Raw genomic sequence first — 18,153 nt, 5'->3', positions numbered from 1 at the left:
ACCTGTCAATGCGTGAATGAATGTAATAATGTAATACAAATTTAGTCTGGAGAAAGGCTAAATAAATATTGGTTTTGCATTAGTCATTATTCATTGTTAATACTCATTATTATTATTACGTTGCACAATGTGCTGTCTAGGTGAGAGTTGTGACTTGATGTTTTGCTTTGTCTTTTAAGGTTACTTTGCAGTAAAGCAAGGAAGCATAACAGCCTGTGTAGTATATTCATGTTCTTTAATAAACAAGAATGCTGTACATACAAACTCCTCACAATTTTAGGGAACCAATACACAACATACAGAGTATTACAAATATGCATATATTATACACATGCATGAGCTCTCTGTCCTTAGCATTGACAATGTATTCAAAAGAGATACACTAAACGTTACTTAACTTGGGTTTTATAGTACTTAACTTGGGTTACTGACACCCCAGGTGAAATCCCTTCTTCTAGTCTTCCTTGACTGCCCTTCTTTGCTTATCTCAGTTCTCAAGACTACTGCTTTGTTTGTGTAAAGCACATAACTGTGTTCAAGTCCTTTCTTCCCTATGTCTACTTATTGCCAACATCACTTTCTCTTCCACTAGCCTCCATGAACCAAACAAATTAATTATCATATGAATAGAGGAAGCCCAGCTTCTAAAAACAATACATGGTGCCCAAAATATATTATTCCATATATTTATGCTATACAGCCGACAGCTTCCTCCCAGCTGCCGGCTCTGAGGTCGCGGTGTGGGAGGTTCGTCCCTTGGTTTTTTCCCTCGTGGATGTGTTATTATAGAGGCTGTTATTGCTGGTGTTGGCTGGACACCTTCCTTGTGAGTGTTATACTTTACTAATAAAATTTTACTGGTTTTAAACGTACTGCACCATCATGTCTCTTCTGATTCCTCGAGCTTAGCCCATGTTATTGGAAGACCGTTTGCTGCTTAGCTATTCCATATGTGTTGCCTAGCTGTTCCATATGTGCTGATTGGATCGCTATTGGTTGCTGTTCCTCTACTGGGATATCCTGCAGCTCATCACTCCCAGAGCAAAATGCTATCATGCTGGTTTATAATTTAACCTCCCTAGTGGTATTCCCGAGTGTAGCTCGGGGTAAAATGTCAGTACCGAAAGCGGTAACCCCGAGCTACACTCGGGCTTACCATGCGGCGCTGCATAGGGAGTCCCTGCAGAGCTTACCTTGTCCTTCACTCCCGCGATGTGTCCCCTGCAGCGTCCCCGGCCATCTCCTCCGGCCGATGCCGGCATCCGGCTTCTGTGTTCCGGTCCCTGTGACGTCGGGACGTACGGGCGCCGCCGGCGGCGGGAAATTTGAAAATTTTAAAAAATTTCATTTTTTTCCAAACAAATTTTACATAGTAAAACATTGCTGTTTCAACCCATTTCACATACATTTTGTCCCTAGTGCTTTGTCCTATGCCCTGCCTGCATTTTGTCTATTCTTTCTGCCTGGAAACTGAGAAAAGTCCATGGCGTCGATTTTGCGACTTTGCTCAGCAATGTGAGAACTTGGCGCTATATTTCAAATTTCAGTGTTTTTGGTTTGATTATATTATTGAATTAACCTCCCTGGCGGTATGATTATGTCAGGAATTTTGTACCAAAAGCGGTACTATTTTTTTGCATGGAAATTTGGTGTTACGTATTGTAGGCCTGCAATTCTTAGTAATTACTTACTTAATAAATACTCATAAAAAATAATAATATAATAATAAAAAATTTAATTCAATAATATAATCAAACCAAAAACATTTTTATTTATTTTCCATATATATTGCACATTTCATCATTGTTCTCATACAAACAAATTTGCATATCTTTAATAACATTTCTATCAATCTTTATTCCCAATTACCACCCCCACACTATCTAATTTCCCCCCACCCAAAAAAAAAAAAAAAAAACCTCCCTCCCCCAAAATAAACCCACCCACTCTGCATAATTCTATTATCCCTCTTCATACGCGAATATAGGGTACGAATCCTTCTATCTTTCTCACATAGTTACTTCATATATTTCACCATGAATTCTTCCCATGTTCTCCACCTCTTATTGAACAACCCCATCCTGTCTTCCTGCATATAGCACAGTCTCTCCATCTTATAAATTTGATTAGTTCTTTCCACCCAATCCTCTATCTTCGGCACCTCTGGTTTATGCCAAAACTTAGGTATCAACCCCTTCGCCGCACTTAGATAGCACCATATACCCGAATCCTTGTAGTTATTTACTGATAACTCTGTACTATGTAGGAGACATACTGCTGGGTTCAGTCCTATCTTTATCCCCGAGATATTCTCAATTAATTGAACGATCATCTCCCAGAAACCTTGAATTTTTGGGCACTCCCACCATATATGATATAAGGTGCCTATTTTTCCACATCCCCTCCAGCACTCTAGTGAATTTTCCCCACATATCTTATACTCAATGTTCGGTGTGATGTGCCATCTCGTTAAACACTTGTAATTTACCTCCACCTCTCTCATACTTATATTCTCGTGTATTAATCTGTATATTTTCCTTTGCTTATCCTCGTCAATCTCTATTCCCAAATCTCTTTCCCATTTACCTATATACATTGGTTTTGTGTAAGTGTCTAACTCAGTGAGGATTTTATAAATTTTTGCGGTGCCTTGCCTACCATCACCTCGTGTTTCTAACAACCTCTCAAAGCCGTTCCAATCCTCTCTCGATCTGAACGGTCTTGGGAGGTTTCTGACAAAGTGTTTTAATTGATAATATTTCCATTCATCTATTTTAATAAAAAGTTCCCTTTTATCCCCTTTCAAATCACCAAGTGTTCTCAATTCCTGTCCATCCATTATGTCTCTCAGTTGGATATCTTCTTTTCTAATCCATTTCCCTATACTTTCCTCCTTGCCTGGGGGAAAATAATCCGTATTCCTCAGTGGTATTAGTTGTGAGTTAAAATCCCATTTCATAAATTTATGCAATTTGTCCCAAACATTAAAAACATTTAATGTAAAAACACTCGTGGTATCTTTTAACCCCCTATATTGTGCTGGTGCCCAAATAGTTCTCTTCAAGGTAACTCCGCTTAGTTCATTCTCAATCTGAACCCACTTTTTCCCCTCATAATTATATGTCCAATCATAGATTCTCGCTAAGACTACTGCTTTATAGTACCTTTTAATATCTGGCACTCCCAAGCCTCCTCTCTCTTTATTTCTATTTAACAAGTCATATGATATTCTGGGTTTTTTATTTTTCCATATATATTTTGTTAACATCTTTTTTATTACTTTAAAAAAGGCCTCCGGAATTTTGATTGGAATCATCTGAAATTTATAGAGGATTTTTGGTACAATTATCATTTTTATCAGGTTTATACGGCCTATCCAGGATGGGTTACCTCCTTCGAATCTCCTTAGTTCCTTCTTAATCTCATTTAAGAGTGGGATATAATTTAATTTATACAGGTTTATATATGAGGCAGAAAGTTTCACCCCCAAATACTTTATCTCTCTATTTTTCCATATAAAGGGGAATTCTTTTTGTATTTTTTCTTTTTCACTGTTTGAAAGGTTTACATTCAAGATCTCAGTTTTGGTTGGATTAATTTTCAAGTTTGATAACTCCCCATACTCTTTTAAGCTCTTCATTAGAATTGGGAGTGTTATCCTAGGATTTCCCACATAAAACAAAAGATCATCCGCATAGGCAGCTATTTTATGTTCGACTTCCCCAATCTGCACTCCTTTTATATCTAAGTTCTTCCTAATAGTTGCCAATAATGGTTCCAATGCCAATACATACAACAATGGAGATAATGGGCAACCCTGTCTAGTTCCATTTGACATTCTGATAGGTTCCGACCTCTCTCCATTAACCATTACTATCGCTGAGGGCTCTCTATACAGCTTTCCTATCCATTCTCTCATTCTTACTCCTATTCCTAGAGTTTCCAGGGTATCCATCATAAAACTCCAATCTACTCTATCGAATGCCTTCTCAGCATCGATCGAAAGTACTATTACCGGGGTTTTCCCCTTTCTAGCTTTTTGGATAAGCAACAGAGTTCTTAGGCCATTATCTCTGCCCTCCCTCCCCGGGACAAAACCCACCTGGTCCCCCTGAATCCATTCTGGCATGAGATCTTTTAGTCTATTTGCTAGGACCTTAGCATATAGCTTGATGTCTATATTCAAAAGTGATATCGGTCTAAAGCTAGAGCACTGAGAGGGATCCTTCTCTTCCTTTTGTATCAGCACCACATGGGCCTGTAAAGATTCCCTTCTCACCTCCATCTCTCCTCCCAGGGCGTTCATATATCTCTTCAGTTTGGGTATTAACAGGTCACTGTATTTTTTATAGTATCTCACTGTATATCCATCTGGGCCCGGACTTTTCCCCGTCGGAGTGTCCTTTAATGCTCTTATTATTTCCTCCTGTGTAATTTCCAAGTCAAGGGAATTCAGTTGATCATACTTTAACTTCGGTAAACCTGCATTTTTTAAATATTCCCTTCTTTTCTCTCTTCTCTCATTTCCATTTATATTTACTGGGTCTTGGGAGGCGATATTATATAGCTTGCTGTAATATTCTTTAAACACCTCTATGATCTCTTTAGTAGAGTAAACCATTTCCCCCTTGGGGTTTTTTATTTTCTCAATATAATTTCTATTTTTCTTTTTCCTCAAAGCTCTCATTAAATATTTTCCTGGTTTATCTCCCCATTTATATCTCTCACTTGCAACTTTATTAAAGACTCTTCTCTTCTCCTCCTCCAGCAATAGCTCTAGTTCTTCTTTCTTTTTTATCACCTTCTGTTTTATCTTTTCTGATCTTTTATTTTTATGTATTTGCTCTAACTCAGCTATTTCTTTTAACAGCCCAGTAAATTTTTCTCTTATTTCCCTTTTCTTTTTTGCCCCAGACGCAATCAGGATACCTCTTATATAAGCCTTATGGGACTCCCACACTGTAGCCATCGATACCTCCCCTGTCTCATTCTCTCGAAAATATCTTTCAATCTCTTCTCTAATTTTTTGATCCACTTCCTGATCCAGGAGGAGATCCTCGTTCAGCTTCCAACCTATCCCTCCTGTCAATCGTCTACTCCACCTCATTTTCAATGAAACAGGGGCATGATCCGAAAAAGACATCGCCTCAATTTCTACTTTATCCACCAAATCTATAAGCTGATGATCTACTAATATATAATCCAATCTGGAGTACATCTCGTGTGCTTTAGAGAAGAAGGTATAATTTCTCTCTTTTCCATGAATCACTCTCCAAATATCCACCAGTTGACACTCCTGGATCACCCTCTTCAGGATTCTCAGAGCTCTACCTCCATCTCTTTGCACAGAAGATGTCGTATCCATTTGTGAGTCCATACAAAAATTCAGATCACCTGCCACTATCAAACGTCCTTTCTTAAAGGCCATCAGTTTTCTCAGGACACCCTTCAGAAAAACTTCTGGTCTTTTATTTGGGCAGTAGATATTTACAATTGTACATTCTTGCTCTTGTAATCTACCCTTTAAAAACAGAAATCTTCCCTCAGGATCAACCTCTCTCTCATCTATCTCCAGCCTTACATTTTTTTTCAAACCCTATTGCTACTCCCTTAGCTCTCTTGATTGGGGAATCCGCATAAAACCATGTAGGGTAACTTCTAGAGTACAACTTTATATTTGACTTAATCTCTAGGTGTGTCTCCTGCAGGAATACCACCGAAGCCTCCCTATACTGTAGCTCCTTAAATAATTTAAATCTCTTCCCAGGGCAATTCAATCCCTTTACATTATAAGTTATAAATCGGAGATCTTCCATCTTTCATGTCTTATCCTTTCTCTCTTTTCCTATCTCTCTCTCGCCCATTATACAGAGTGTTACCCCTAAAAACCCCATCCTCCCTATCCCTCCCCCCCTGAAATCTCCCTCCTACCCAACCTCCCCTCTCCCCATCCCCCCCAGGCCTCCTGTGCCCACGGATCATTTTCCACCTCTGATCCCTCTATAAGGGTTCGACTCTGACAATGACCGCTCACCTTCCCCCCCTCCTCCCCGGTATCCCCTTATCTATTGTTTCTCTATTTCCTCTTTCAACCAGCTGCCACTTTCTTGACCCACCACTGTCCAGCACTCCCTCCCCCACATCCCATCCAGGTATCTCTTGTCTCTGCAGTCTCAATTTATCACAAAATTCTTCCATATCTTCCGGAAATCTCAATATAGCTGTAGTTCCATCCCTCCACCCAATTAAACTTGTGTCCCGGCCCCATCTGTATTTCACATTATGTTTTTTCATCACTTCTAGAAGGGGTTTCAGTGATCTCTTCCTTCTCAGAGTCTCTGCTGTTAAATCTGCAAAAATTTGGATACTTTTTCCTTCGTATGTAATATTTGTTCTTCCTTTAATCTTTTTCCATATTTCTTCTCTATCTCTGTAGTTATGAAGTTTAACAATTATATCCCTTGGTTTTTCAACCCCTTTTTCTTGTTGATACTTCCCAATCCTGTATACTTCGTCCAATTTAAGCATCTCCTCATCCGATTTGTCCATTATAGAGATCAAAATTTTGGCAGTTAGTTCTTTTAAATCTTCTCCCTGTGTCAGTTCCGGGACTCCTCTTACTCTAAAATTATTTCTCCTTTCTCTATTTTGTTGTTCTTCCATCATATAAAGCAATCTCTTTTGTTCTTTTCTATCTTCCATTATCCACTTCTCTAATTTAGGGATGACCTGGTCTTGGGCATAAACCTTCTCCTCTATTTCCTCCACCCTAGTTAATAATTGTCCCAAGTCTTCTCGGATCATCCCCATCTCTTGCTTTATTGATTTTTCCAAGCCTTTAAACATTTCCGCCATTTCTTTTTTATTAGGTATTTGCATATCTCTTTCAAGTTCTCTCGGTTCAATGCCTTCCAATTGACTATTATATACTGGGCCCAGGGAGAGTCTCGGGCTATTATCCAAGCTTATTTCCAAATCACTTTTTTCACTTATTCCTTGAGATCTTTCTGGGGTAACATTTCCTTGTGACACATACTTCTTAATCGTACCAGTTTGGGTGTTCTTAGGCCCACTCCCTTTGGTATTTTTACCTTTCATGTTGTTTTTGGAACTTTTTACTCTTATTTCAAGGAACTCCTGTTCTCTTACACCTCCCAATCTTCAGACCCGCCCTAGGAATCCCATATTTCTTCAGATTAAATTTTTAATGCAAAGTCTTATTATAGGTACATAGGAATCTAGTGCGGAAACTCAATGTGTATATAAGTCTGATATACAAGTCCAATATATATAGAGTATTAAAGAGGACCTGCAGGAAGACCAGCGGTCATCACTCACCCTCCACGCTGGAACTCCACTCCAGGAGCGTTCCTCCTCTGTAATTATGTCCTTTAATGTCCTCTTGAAGGGATTCCTAAGGGTCTCATATACCTCATATAGCTTGTCTTCTCATCACATGTCTCCTTAAATTGAAGGTGGTACACGAGTTGATAACATAATGAAAAAACAGGAGTAATGTGGAAGTTGGAGGTTTTAGCCGTTTTGAGGAGGTGATAATATAAAACTATTAAACTGCAGAGCTGATATGATATGGTATATAGGTAGTGTTGGGGTGTGGGTGAATAGAGGAGACAGGACGATGGTGGGCAACTATAAATATTTGTAATATATTATATTATATTGTGGGGGCAATACAATATCTACCCAGCATCTCTTCACCCACTTGCTCAGATGTCAGATGTCGGGCACCTCTCTCTCTCTCACACTCGGAGCTCCCAGAGCTCCTCTGCGGCTTCCCACGTGTCAACGCCGCTCCAAAGCTTCGGCCGTCTCACTGGCGTCTCCCTGGCAACCCTACTCCTCCTCCGAGGCCACCGCGAGACAGCAGGGGAAGCCACGAGGCGTCCTTCTCCCGGCTCTCTCTTGGGTCCAGGCTCCGACTGTCTCCCCGACAATTCCACACCTCCTCTGCAGGCGCCGGCGGTCGTCAGGGGATAACCCAAAGGCGTCCTCCTTCCGGTTCTCTCTCTGGCGCTCTCCTGGGTCTCAGCAGCCCAACCGTCCCCGGACCTCCGCGATCTCTCTTCAGAGGGTGAGTTGCTGATCCCTCTCCATGCTGCTGGTCTCTCTATCTACGGGGCCTCATGGGGAGGATAAACGAGGGGAGGCTAACGGAGAGTGCTTGCTACACACACTCCCGAGCCGCCATAGTCAGGCTCCACCCCCCAAAAAAAAAAAGTGATTTACTATCGCTGTTCTCTAGCCGGTCTAAAACCGATTTTGACCTAAAGGGACGCTTTTTGGACGCCGTGGACTTTTCTAAGTTTCCAGGCAGAAAGAACAGTCAAAATGCAGGCAGGGCACAGGACAAAGCAGTAGGGACAAAATGTATGTGAAATGCTTTGATACAGGAATGTTTTGCTATGGAATAATCGTTTTTAAAAAAATGTCATTTTTTAAAAATTTTCAAATTTGCCGCTGGCTCCGGCTCCCGTACGTCCCGACGTCACAGGGACCGGAACACGTAAGCCAGATGCCGGCATCGGCCGGAGGAGATGGCCGGGGACGCTGCAGGGGACGCATCGCGGGAGCAAAGGACAAGGTAAGCGCTGTAGGGAATCCCTGAGCAACGCTGCATGGTAAGCCCGAGCTCAGGGTTGCCGCTTTTGGTACTGAAACTTTACCCCGAGCTACACTCGGGAATACTGCCAAGGAGGTTAAATGTATTATTATTATATTATTATTTTTTATGATTATTTATTAAATTATAATTTATGATTTCGTGTTTCAAATTTTATCATACCCGGGATGTTTAATAGACTCTTGTTCGGACAGATTTCAGTGAGTTATTCCTAAAAATTACAGCCTACAATAAAAAAACTACATATTTCCATGCAAAATAATGGTACCGCTTTCAGCACCAAAAAGCTGAAATAATCATACCGCTAGGGAAGTTAATCAGCATATAGCTCTGGTGAGTGTATTCATTTCATCTGGTGTCGGATTTGCATATGGGTGTTTGTTTCAAGATTGACATTAAGTTGATATTTTATTATCACTGTTTATGGTGGCTGGACTTATGTTTATATTTATGGATTTTCTTTGTTATTTCTATTACTTATCCTTGCATTTGTTGTGAATAATTAGCGCACTCTTTATTTATAGATAAAAAATAACTAAAATAGCCATAGATAGCAACACACCTGATCTAGCTATGTTTTCCCTGCATCAATAAAGCTACAAGCTGAGCCTTTTTCAAGCCTGAGCTGCTCTCTCATCCCCTGTACTTGGCCCAAACTCCCTGGAAGCCATGGCCCCGTCTGGCCAAATCTCGAATCTCCAACATGTGAGGCCTTGTCCTGCAGGTCACACAAAATAATGCCCATCAGCCCTACACACAGCTGGACCAGCAACAGCACCCTGTGTAATCCAGATCACTGTTCCAATAAATTGTCCATACTCTTCTCATTATTAGAGAGGGAAGTGATAAGTTTATCTTCCATACTGGACAAATTTCAGACTATTCTGCAGACATCACTGGATGTCAGCTCAAAGCAGATCAGGAATCAATTATCTCAAGAGGTAAGATAACTGGTATCTCACATTGCACAACTTAAGAGAAGAATGAATGACACCACAACAGTGCTAGAAGTGCACGAAGCACAGATTGGAAGCCTCAATATAGAAATACAGACCTCCACTACAAACTGGAATGTGCTGAAAACCATGTCAGGAGATCTAATCACAGAATCTAGAGCCTGCCGGAATCTATCCATCCTTGGTATTACTTGATGGTGTTTTGACTCTCCAGAATAAGGTTTGGCACCAGTGCTATGACCTTGCACTCCTAGTCATCATGTTTAGAGACACCATCTGGTTACTTTGCTTTATACTCCTAGTTTTTTGAGACAAAGCTAAGGACATATCCTTTGTGTTCCATTTTTTCTACAGGGCCCAGTTCTACTGTAGCTAACTGTCTTCCTCCTTCCTAATTTGTCAGTCTCTAATGAACACTTGGTAGACATGGCAGTCAACTCTAGTCATTTTGATGGATTGCTTGTTGGGGGCAGTTCTGATAAACTTCTTCTTTGTGTTTTATAGACCTTCTGTCCCCCCAGTCACTACCCTTCCCACAAAACTATGGAGTACCATGGCTTTGGAAAATATTACTGTCACGGATAAAAAAGCACACCCACAGAGACTAGCTAACCGAGGCATGCACCGTGACTTGGGGTAAAGAGGCAATGAGGGGGACCTTGAGCATATAAGACTAGCTGTGATACACTTTAACAGCCCACACCACTTCTGGCCACCACTAGAGGGAGAATACACTCCAATCCAGCTGGCTGACCACACACAGGCAGATACAAGTCCTATATACAATGTGGTGTTCTCTAAGGGTTTTTATCCTATCAGTCTAGCAATTAGCACACCCTTCTAGGATTCCTCCAGCTATCCTACAAGCTAGAACCCCAGTGTTAATCACTCTTCCACTGTCCACACACCCCCACACCGGACACACAACAAATGGTAGCTTGCCACCACCCAAACGTGTGTCTGCAGACTGGTCTGCTGTTCCACCACACACACACAGATCTCCATCTGATCTGCTACTTCACAATCTGCATGCGATCTGCCGACACGCAGTACAATTGCATACTATCAATTACTGTCAATTGCATACTGTCATACTGAAATTACTGTCAATACTACTTATTAATTTTATTTTTTCTTATTTTACAGTATCAAGCACTTCAACAGTACACCGTGTCTGGCTCTTATATTGCATTATACATCAGATATGTATGCTTGGATTTTATTTATAAGAACAATTACCAAAAAGCAGTTGATGGTTTTTTTTTCTGATGAAATTACCCAAGTCATTCTTTGGGGACATATAGCCCAGGAAAACACATTTTCAAGTCATGAGGAAAAAGACATTTAAAAATGTTTTATGACTACATGCAGTTTGTGTTTATGGTTTTTCAAGTAATAAATGGTTGTAACTATAACCTCTTGAACATTGATATGGCCATATGGAGTGTTTCAGGTTGCTTTGATTCATTTTACGGACTGATTGTGTATCTACTGTATATTTTGCATCCCAGACCTCACCCAATTTTTTATAAATACATCTTTTTTTCTGGCTTGGTTTTGTATTAGATGACTCGTTTATGTCCAAGAAATGTATCATGTGAGATGAGGTGAACAAAGATCTATGGAGTTGTGGAATAAGGTGTAGGCACTGAAACCTTCTGTAAACACATTTAAATACATTATTACAAGAGTTTTGTAAAAAAAGCATGATCTTTATTTTAAAATACACATTTTATTTACTGTATATTATGATATTAGTTATCCTTGTTGTTAACAGATGAATACTACTGGCTAGTTCCTGAAGTACACAAAAGTGAGCAATAAAACATTGGGTTTTGAAGTAATGCAGTAATAAATCCAGTATTTAAATGCACTTCCTTTTCTCTTGCTGTGAAGAAATATACCAGTCGTGTGCTAGTTCATTTTCTTGTCAAAATGAACAAACAAACTTGGGGCATTTTTATAAAGCAGTGAATATGACGTACACCAAATATTCACTGTGAGTGAATCAGTCATAGTAATTTAAAATACATGCACCAGGAACATACATCTGCAGTGAATGTTTGGTGAATGTCACATCTAATTTATAAATATAAATGTATACATTTTTACACAGTATATACCCCTAAAGTATATGTAAAGCAAACATTTTTGTGCCTTTAGTTTTGAATAGAGTTGTGAAGGTTTAGAATCTTTATGTATTTCTCCTGAATAATATTTTCACAGGAATTGAAACTGATAGCAAATCCAAATTTTGAGTTGTTACCAGAGCAGTAGGTGAAGAGAAATCTTCCGATGTGGACTTTTGTTCCAGTGACAAATGTATAAGAGGGCATTTCCTTCACTTTGGAATGATTTTCTCTCACTTCCTGCTGTGTCTACAGTACAAGAGGTGAAGAAGAATCTATGCAAAGGGACACAAATGGCAAAAAAAAGAAACAGAGATTTTAACCCACCTCTATTCTATCTAAAATGGGAAGATACGTCTTGGCTTTAGAAAAGATATATTTAAAATACCATTTGGCATTTAAGTTGTCTCTTATGTATAGTAATAGATTGCCATTTACATTAAATTCTTTAAATTTAATTTGGGTGTGTCTGTCATGTGATCTTTTAGTGTTGGGGGCAAGCACTCATATTCTCTTCTGCCTTTCTCAAGTCTGATATGGTTGACTATAAGGAACAGACAGTTTCTTCTAGCTCTATGGCACATGGAAATACAATATGTATATTTCAAGTTCTATCAATCAGTGAAAGAAAGTGCCACTTTCCGACCAGCCAGCATGACACTACAGAAAGGAACGGCTTCAGCCTACATGTCTTCACTAAGAAACTATGCCCTCTAATGTATTTCTCCCCACCCACCAGGGCTTAGTCATACTTAGTCCTTACTGTCATGTCATGCTGGTTGGTCAGGAGTCACCTTCTTTCATTGATTGCACATGGTGCTCTGGATGAGCACATCGACATGTCTGCGCACTTTCTTTCCCGTGGTTTATGGAAGCAGTGTCCTTGGCTTTGAGTGGCGCTCTAAGCATATCTTGAGGTCAAGTTCTGTCAAGTCACAAGAAGATATGTGTTTAGGTCTACAGGTCTTTTGAAACCACAAATAATATTACCAAGTTTTTTTCTTGATAGCTACTACAATGGGTAAGTAATGATAACAGTAATTGTAACTGTGCACTTTGGTAGTCCAAAACATTCTGTTTTATAGGTTCCACATATCTAATATGCAAATGTTTTCAGCTCAGCCAATATATATTTCATATACAATAGCTGTGACATAAGAAGCCAAGGAACCAAATTATAAAAAGTGGAGCTAAATGTTTAAATATTAAGCAGCTGACATGAATAATACTGCAAATAAAAGAATTGCTACCTAGTTGCCACACTAAAGTTAATGACTTAGAACCGAATTTAACTTTCTTTTTTTTCTAAAACTACACTCATATTGAGCTAATATCATAATCAAAATTCTCTTACACCACCTTACAACGTCTCTCGAGACATTCCAGCATCAATTGGTTTATTCTTTACTTTAAAAGAGATCTAGTAAAAGCCTGCAGTGTGAACTAGATTCATTAGATAAGTATAATTATATTTTTATATTTTTTTTCAGTCAATCAAATTGTGAACTACATTTGGAAGACTGTGCACCCAACATATATTATGGATTACTATCTGTAGTATCTGTAGTCATTTTTTTTCAGTTCTGAGGCAGAAGGTAATCTGAATTCTGTCTAAAGATTGTACTAGTTTTGTACTATAAGACTGAAAGGCTCAAATATAGACAGTTTTCATAATAAAAAAAACCCAACAGACTTCTTAAAAAAAGCTTGAATATTTAATGGTTTCTGGTACAGTGGTCTCATCATAAACATGTCACTAATACAAATGTATAAAGAATATCTGTCTATTCTAATATATAGTAGATATTATTTCTGTGTTTAATTTTGAAGGTCTTGGTTTAAGTAGTTAACTTGCACACTTGTGTTATGTAGTAAACATAAACATAAAATTGAACAAGCTTTTTCAAGCTGTTAGAATGTGAAGTTCTTTTCATAACTTGTTGTAATGTGATATGACCCAATATCCACAATATGTTTACTGTAACGGAATGTTATTTGTGGGTTGAGACCCAAACTCAGGTCTCCAGATTTTCCGTACAGTATGCTAGCAAACACTTTAGCAGTTCTACAACAGTGGCCATGCTGATATAAGCTATCCCACACTATGGTGTACTTATAATAAAATGTATATTATACAACAGTGATACTTAGGGTTCCATTTTACTAGGTAATAATTAGGATTTTTTTCTTATAGAAGCCGGGCCTTCTACAGTATCCAACACACCCAGTAATCCATTTAGGACTATACATTTATTCAAAGCATGACAACATCAAACACCATATCTACAGGACAGCATATTGTATCTACAATTAAGGCATATTGAAGTAGTGGTGTGGTTCTCTGATATATCTTAAAATTAAAAGTACAGCTAGAGTAATAGTTATTATAAAAATCAATCCAAAATATAACAATATTTAATGAAGCAGTGCAAAGAGCATGAGACTGTGCAAATTACAGTAATCCAAAGCAACAAATGAGAATCAACTTTTACACATATAGCAGATTTAAATATCTTTAATCTGAATATCCCACCCTTCCATTAATCAAGTAATTTCTCCCTTTATATGGCCTGAGATGATTGCAATAATTTTAAAAATCTGTTTATTTTTTACTTGACCTTCCCGACTTTGTACTGCCTTACAGAATAAGGCCATAAGTACATCTAGCATTAGGATAGTTAGGAGCTGTTTAATCAAATGAACTATAGATCCCTTAAATTGCAAATGACAACATGCTTATTTCCATAGTATTCACAGGCCCGTAATTCTCAGACTTATAATTCAAGTAATCTACCTATCATACTCGTTATGTCGATCATATACAGCTCCCCAGTAGTATATCATTACACAGTTCACCTTTCTAGCTGGTGAAACTATGCTGTCCTGTTCATAATGCCCACCACTCAAAAGTCTTCACTAATTGTAACATAACTACAACACATGAAATTCCCTAACACATCCTAAGAGCATCCTTGCAGTATTACATCCTCGTTCTTGCCAATTAGTTGCTTGGATCAGTCTTGGTTATAGAGTTTGAAGCAGCCATTTTTGTGCCTCTCACCCAATAAATTGCCATAGAGCAAATAACATAATCTTCTGGGATAATTTAAATACAGAACTCAAGCCTATTGTAATTATAGTACATTGTGGAAGGCTAGCACAACAGAATACTTTATGCTTTATTAAGCACAGAACAATTGTCTGTGTTATGATACATAGAAATTATTCTGCTAAATCAAGGTCCATGTGGCTGTTATTTAGAGACAATAGTTTTCATTATTTTTACAATGGAACTCTAATGGCTTGATTCAATAAAGGAGTAGTCCACTTTAAAAAGTGGATATATACTCAGCTAAGTAAATATGTGAAGCAGTGGTCACTTATTCAATTATGTGGTAGCAAATATTTTTTTTTTCATTTCTCTATCCATATTTTCAATGTGAACACAGCTCAACCTGCTTTTACTAAGCTAGGCGAACCTCCGTTTTGCAAAGTGACCAATCTCTACTAGTTTAGTAAATCAGACAGGAATCATCACAGAGAATGTAAGGAAACAGTCTTGGGTCTTTAATGTCTGGTGCAGGGGGATTCACTGTCAATATGCTTCTGTTCCATAGGTATAAAGAAAAAAGCAGTCATTGATAATTTTCTTTGAAATGTCATAGACCATAAAGAACTGCCATGTCCAGCCAGGGTTCAGTTGTCAGGGCATTGTAAAATTTGACATTCACTAAAAACTGAACTCTGACTCTTGTCTTGCACAGAGTGGCTTCTATGCAATAGAATGGTGCTACAATCCACTGTTATTGCTTACTTTTGAGTAAATTGTAGGGATACTTGCCTATACAGTATAAATGTGTATTTTAGCTAAATAGTATATTTTCTTCAATAAAATGGTTATATACAAAATGATTGAATAATATACATTTGTTCTTCCATTTTTTACAAAACTTGTTTAGAAAACTATCGATTTACTGTGATACATAGCTAACTAGGTTGTCAAAAAACATATGTCCATAAGTTTCATCCTCTCACCAACTTCAATAGCCTTGGCCCTGCATAAAGCATAGGGCCTTTGTACTTTAGAACTGCAGTGCTTGGGGTTTTTTTTTTCACTTTTTTGCAGCCAGATAACTTTTTTAAAGGCAGAAAAAAATTAAAACAAAGACAGATTGATCTCTGAACCATAAATTATATACTGTATAGTCATTATTGGATGCACTATTGAATCACTTGTTATAAGTCATGTCTACTTTAAAATAAAGGTGATTAGGCCTATTTTCAAGTAAGTCCATAATGCCAAGAAAGAATAAAGTATTGTACCTAGGCACTACACCTGCATTTTGTGCCATAATGTGTAAATATCAACATTTGGTATTTATTGCTAACATGTGCAGTTGCTTTATTTTCTTTCTTAATGCTACAAGTGTATGCTTAAAATGTATAAGTATGATACAAACATGTTATGATTGTGAGTTAAAGTGTTAAATTAATAAAAAGAAAGCAAAACCAATTGTTTTATACTTTTTTCTTATAAATCTGTCAAGGTGAAGAATCCAGACAGTTTAACATATAGACATGTGTAACTCTCTATATTAGTACCATGATCAAGCACAAATAATTAGGGAAACAAATGAGTACTGTAACTATAATGTAGAAACTCAAGATTGTGTAGGGGCTGCCATTGCTGGCCCTCTTTTGAAAATACTAGTTCACTGGCCATGTCTGGCTTCAATACTTTTAAGACACCAGATCTGGAACGAGAATGCTGTAAATGAGCATCAGAAAAGTAACAGAATTTCTTAATACTATACGTGTCCCAGGTGAGAGACTCAGAAAGCATTGAAGCCCAGGGTATCAGCATAACAGCCAGGGAACCAACATTTACAAGGCAAAGAACATAGTCACTTTAAATGAATTTTTCTATCATGCCTCCTGTTATTTAGAAATGATGTAACATTAAGGGGCTAATTTAAAAGGAAGAGTAAATATGGCTATCCTCTTTCAGTTACACTACACCTTTCTGCGCACACTGCTGCACATTCCATTGGTTAAGCTCAATGGAGTTCTCTCTGCTTAATAGAAAAGAGGAAGTTTTACTGGAGGATAGTAATTTTGAAAAATTACATGGGTGCTCTCTCCTATTGCTTTTTTTATTTTTACATTGCTGTTCATTTTTACTGTGCTCTCCTGACTTCAGAGTCCGAAGGCAGGTGGTATCTACCTATCTATCATTATAGATAGGGGTTTGTTTATAAATCTGTGATAGTGACTAGAGATGAGCGAATTATTCAAAAATTCGATTCGGCTGATTCGCCGAATTCGCGGAATAAATTCGATTCGAGGCGAATATATTCGCTGCGAATTTAACGTGTAAAAAGGGTGTTTCTAGGCTTCAGAGAGCCTTTATATTAGTGCAGAACACTGTACCTTTAATTTAAATGCCCTTGGAGTCTGCTGGGGAAGAGAAATAATACTGTCAGTCAGTATGACATGCAGATGAGTGCCGTTGATCTTAGAATCACCGCACACTTCACTCATTTGGGCAGTCACGGGGCCAAAACCAGAGTGTGGAGCCACAGTGTGGCGGTGGAGGCAGCAGCAATGGGAGGCCATACAGCACCCTATGACAAAATGGAACCCACCAGCAGTGTGAGGAGACCTGAAAGTGGCACATGGCAGAGTGTGGCGATGGAGACAGCAGCAATGGGAGGCCGTACAGGGACTCATGACACACTCTGGACCTGGCAGCAGCATGAGGAGGTGGTACAGGGGCCCATGACAGATTACGGGCCTGGCAGCAGCATGAGGAGTCGGTACGGGGGCCCATGGCAGATTACGGGCCTGGCAGCAGCAATGGGAGGCCATACAGCACCCTATGACAAAATGGAACCCACCAGCAGTGTGAGGAGACCTGAAAGTGGCACATGGCAGAGTGTGGCGATGGAGACAGCAGCAATGGGAGGCCGTACAGGGACCCATGACACACTCTGGACCTGGCAGCAGCATGAGGAGGCGGTACAGGGGCCCATGACAGATTACGGGCCTGGCAGCAGCATGAGGAGTCGGTACGGGGGCCCATGGCAGATTACGGGCCTGGCAGCAGCAATGGGAGACGACTAATAGTCGTCTCCCCACGCTGCTGCTGGGGGGACTTTTTAACATAGGCCTCTGTATGGCCTTCAATTTAAGCTGCTTACGCTTCGCCACTCTGCCATGGGCCCCTGTACCGCCTCCTCTTGCTGCTGCCAGGTCCAGAGTGTGTCATGGGTCCCTGTACGGCCTCCCATTGTTGCTGACTTCATCGCCAGACTCTGCCATGTGCCACTTTCAGGTCTCCTTACACTGTTGGTGGGTTCCATTTTGTGATAGGGTGCTGTATGGCCTTCCATTGCTGCTGCCTCCACCGCCACCCTGCGCCATGTGC

At 39.2% G+C, this 18,153-nt stretch overlaps 1 protein-coding gene across 1 annotated transcript in view; it reads left to right on the top strand.

The window, feature by feature from the left end:
- Positions 1–10,866, top strand: part of TECTA (tectorin alpha) — a 193,102-nt gene extending 182,236 nt beyond the window's left edge. The window contains exons 23-24 of the mRNA XM_089678642.1: positions 9,476–9,582; positions 10,744–10,866. Coding sequence (XP_089534768.1) covers positions 9,476–9,582; positions 10,744–10,866 — 230 coding nt within the window. The remainder of the gene's footprint in view (positions 1–9,475; positions 9,583–10,743) is intronic.
- Positions 10,867–18,153: the final 7,287 nt, after the last annotated feature.

Source organism: Staurois parvus, unplaced genomic scaffold (genome assembly GCF_062004578.1).
Source record: "Staurois parvus isolate SC_StPar_1 unplaced genomic scaffold, SC_StPar_1.0 ptg000207l, whole genome shotgun sequence".
Lineage (NCBI taxonomy): Eukaryota > Metazoa > Chordata > Amphibia > Anura > Ranidae > Staurois > Staurois parvus.
This window is presented reverse-complemented; position numbering and strand designations above follow the sequence as displayed.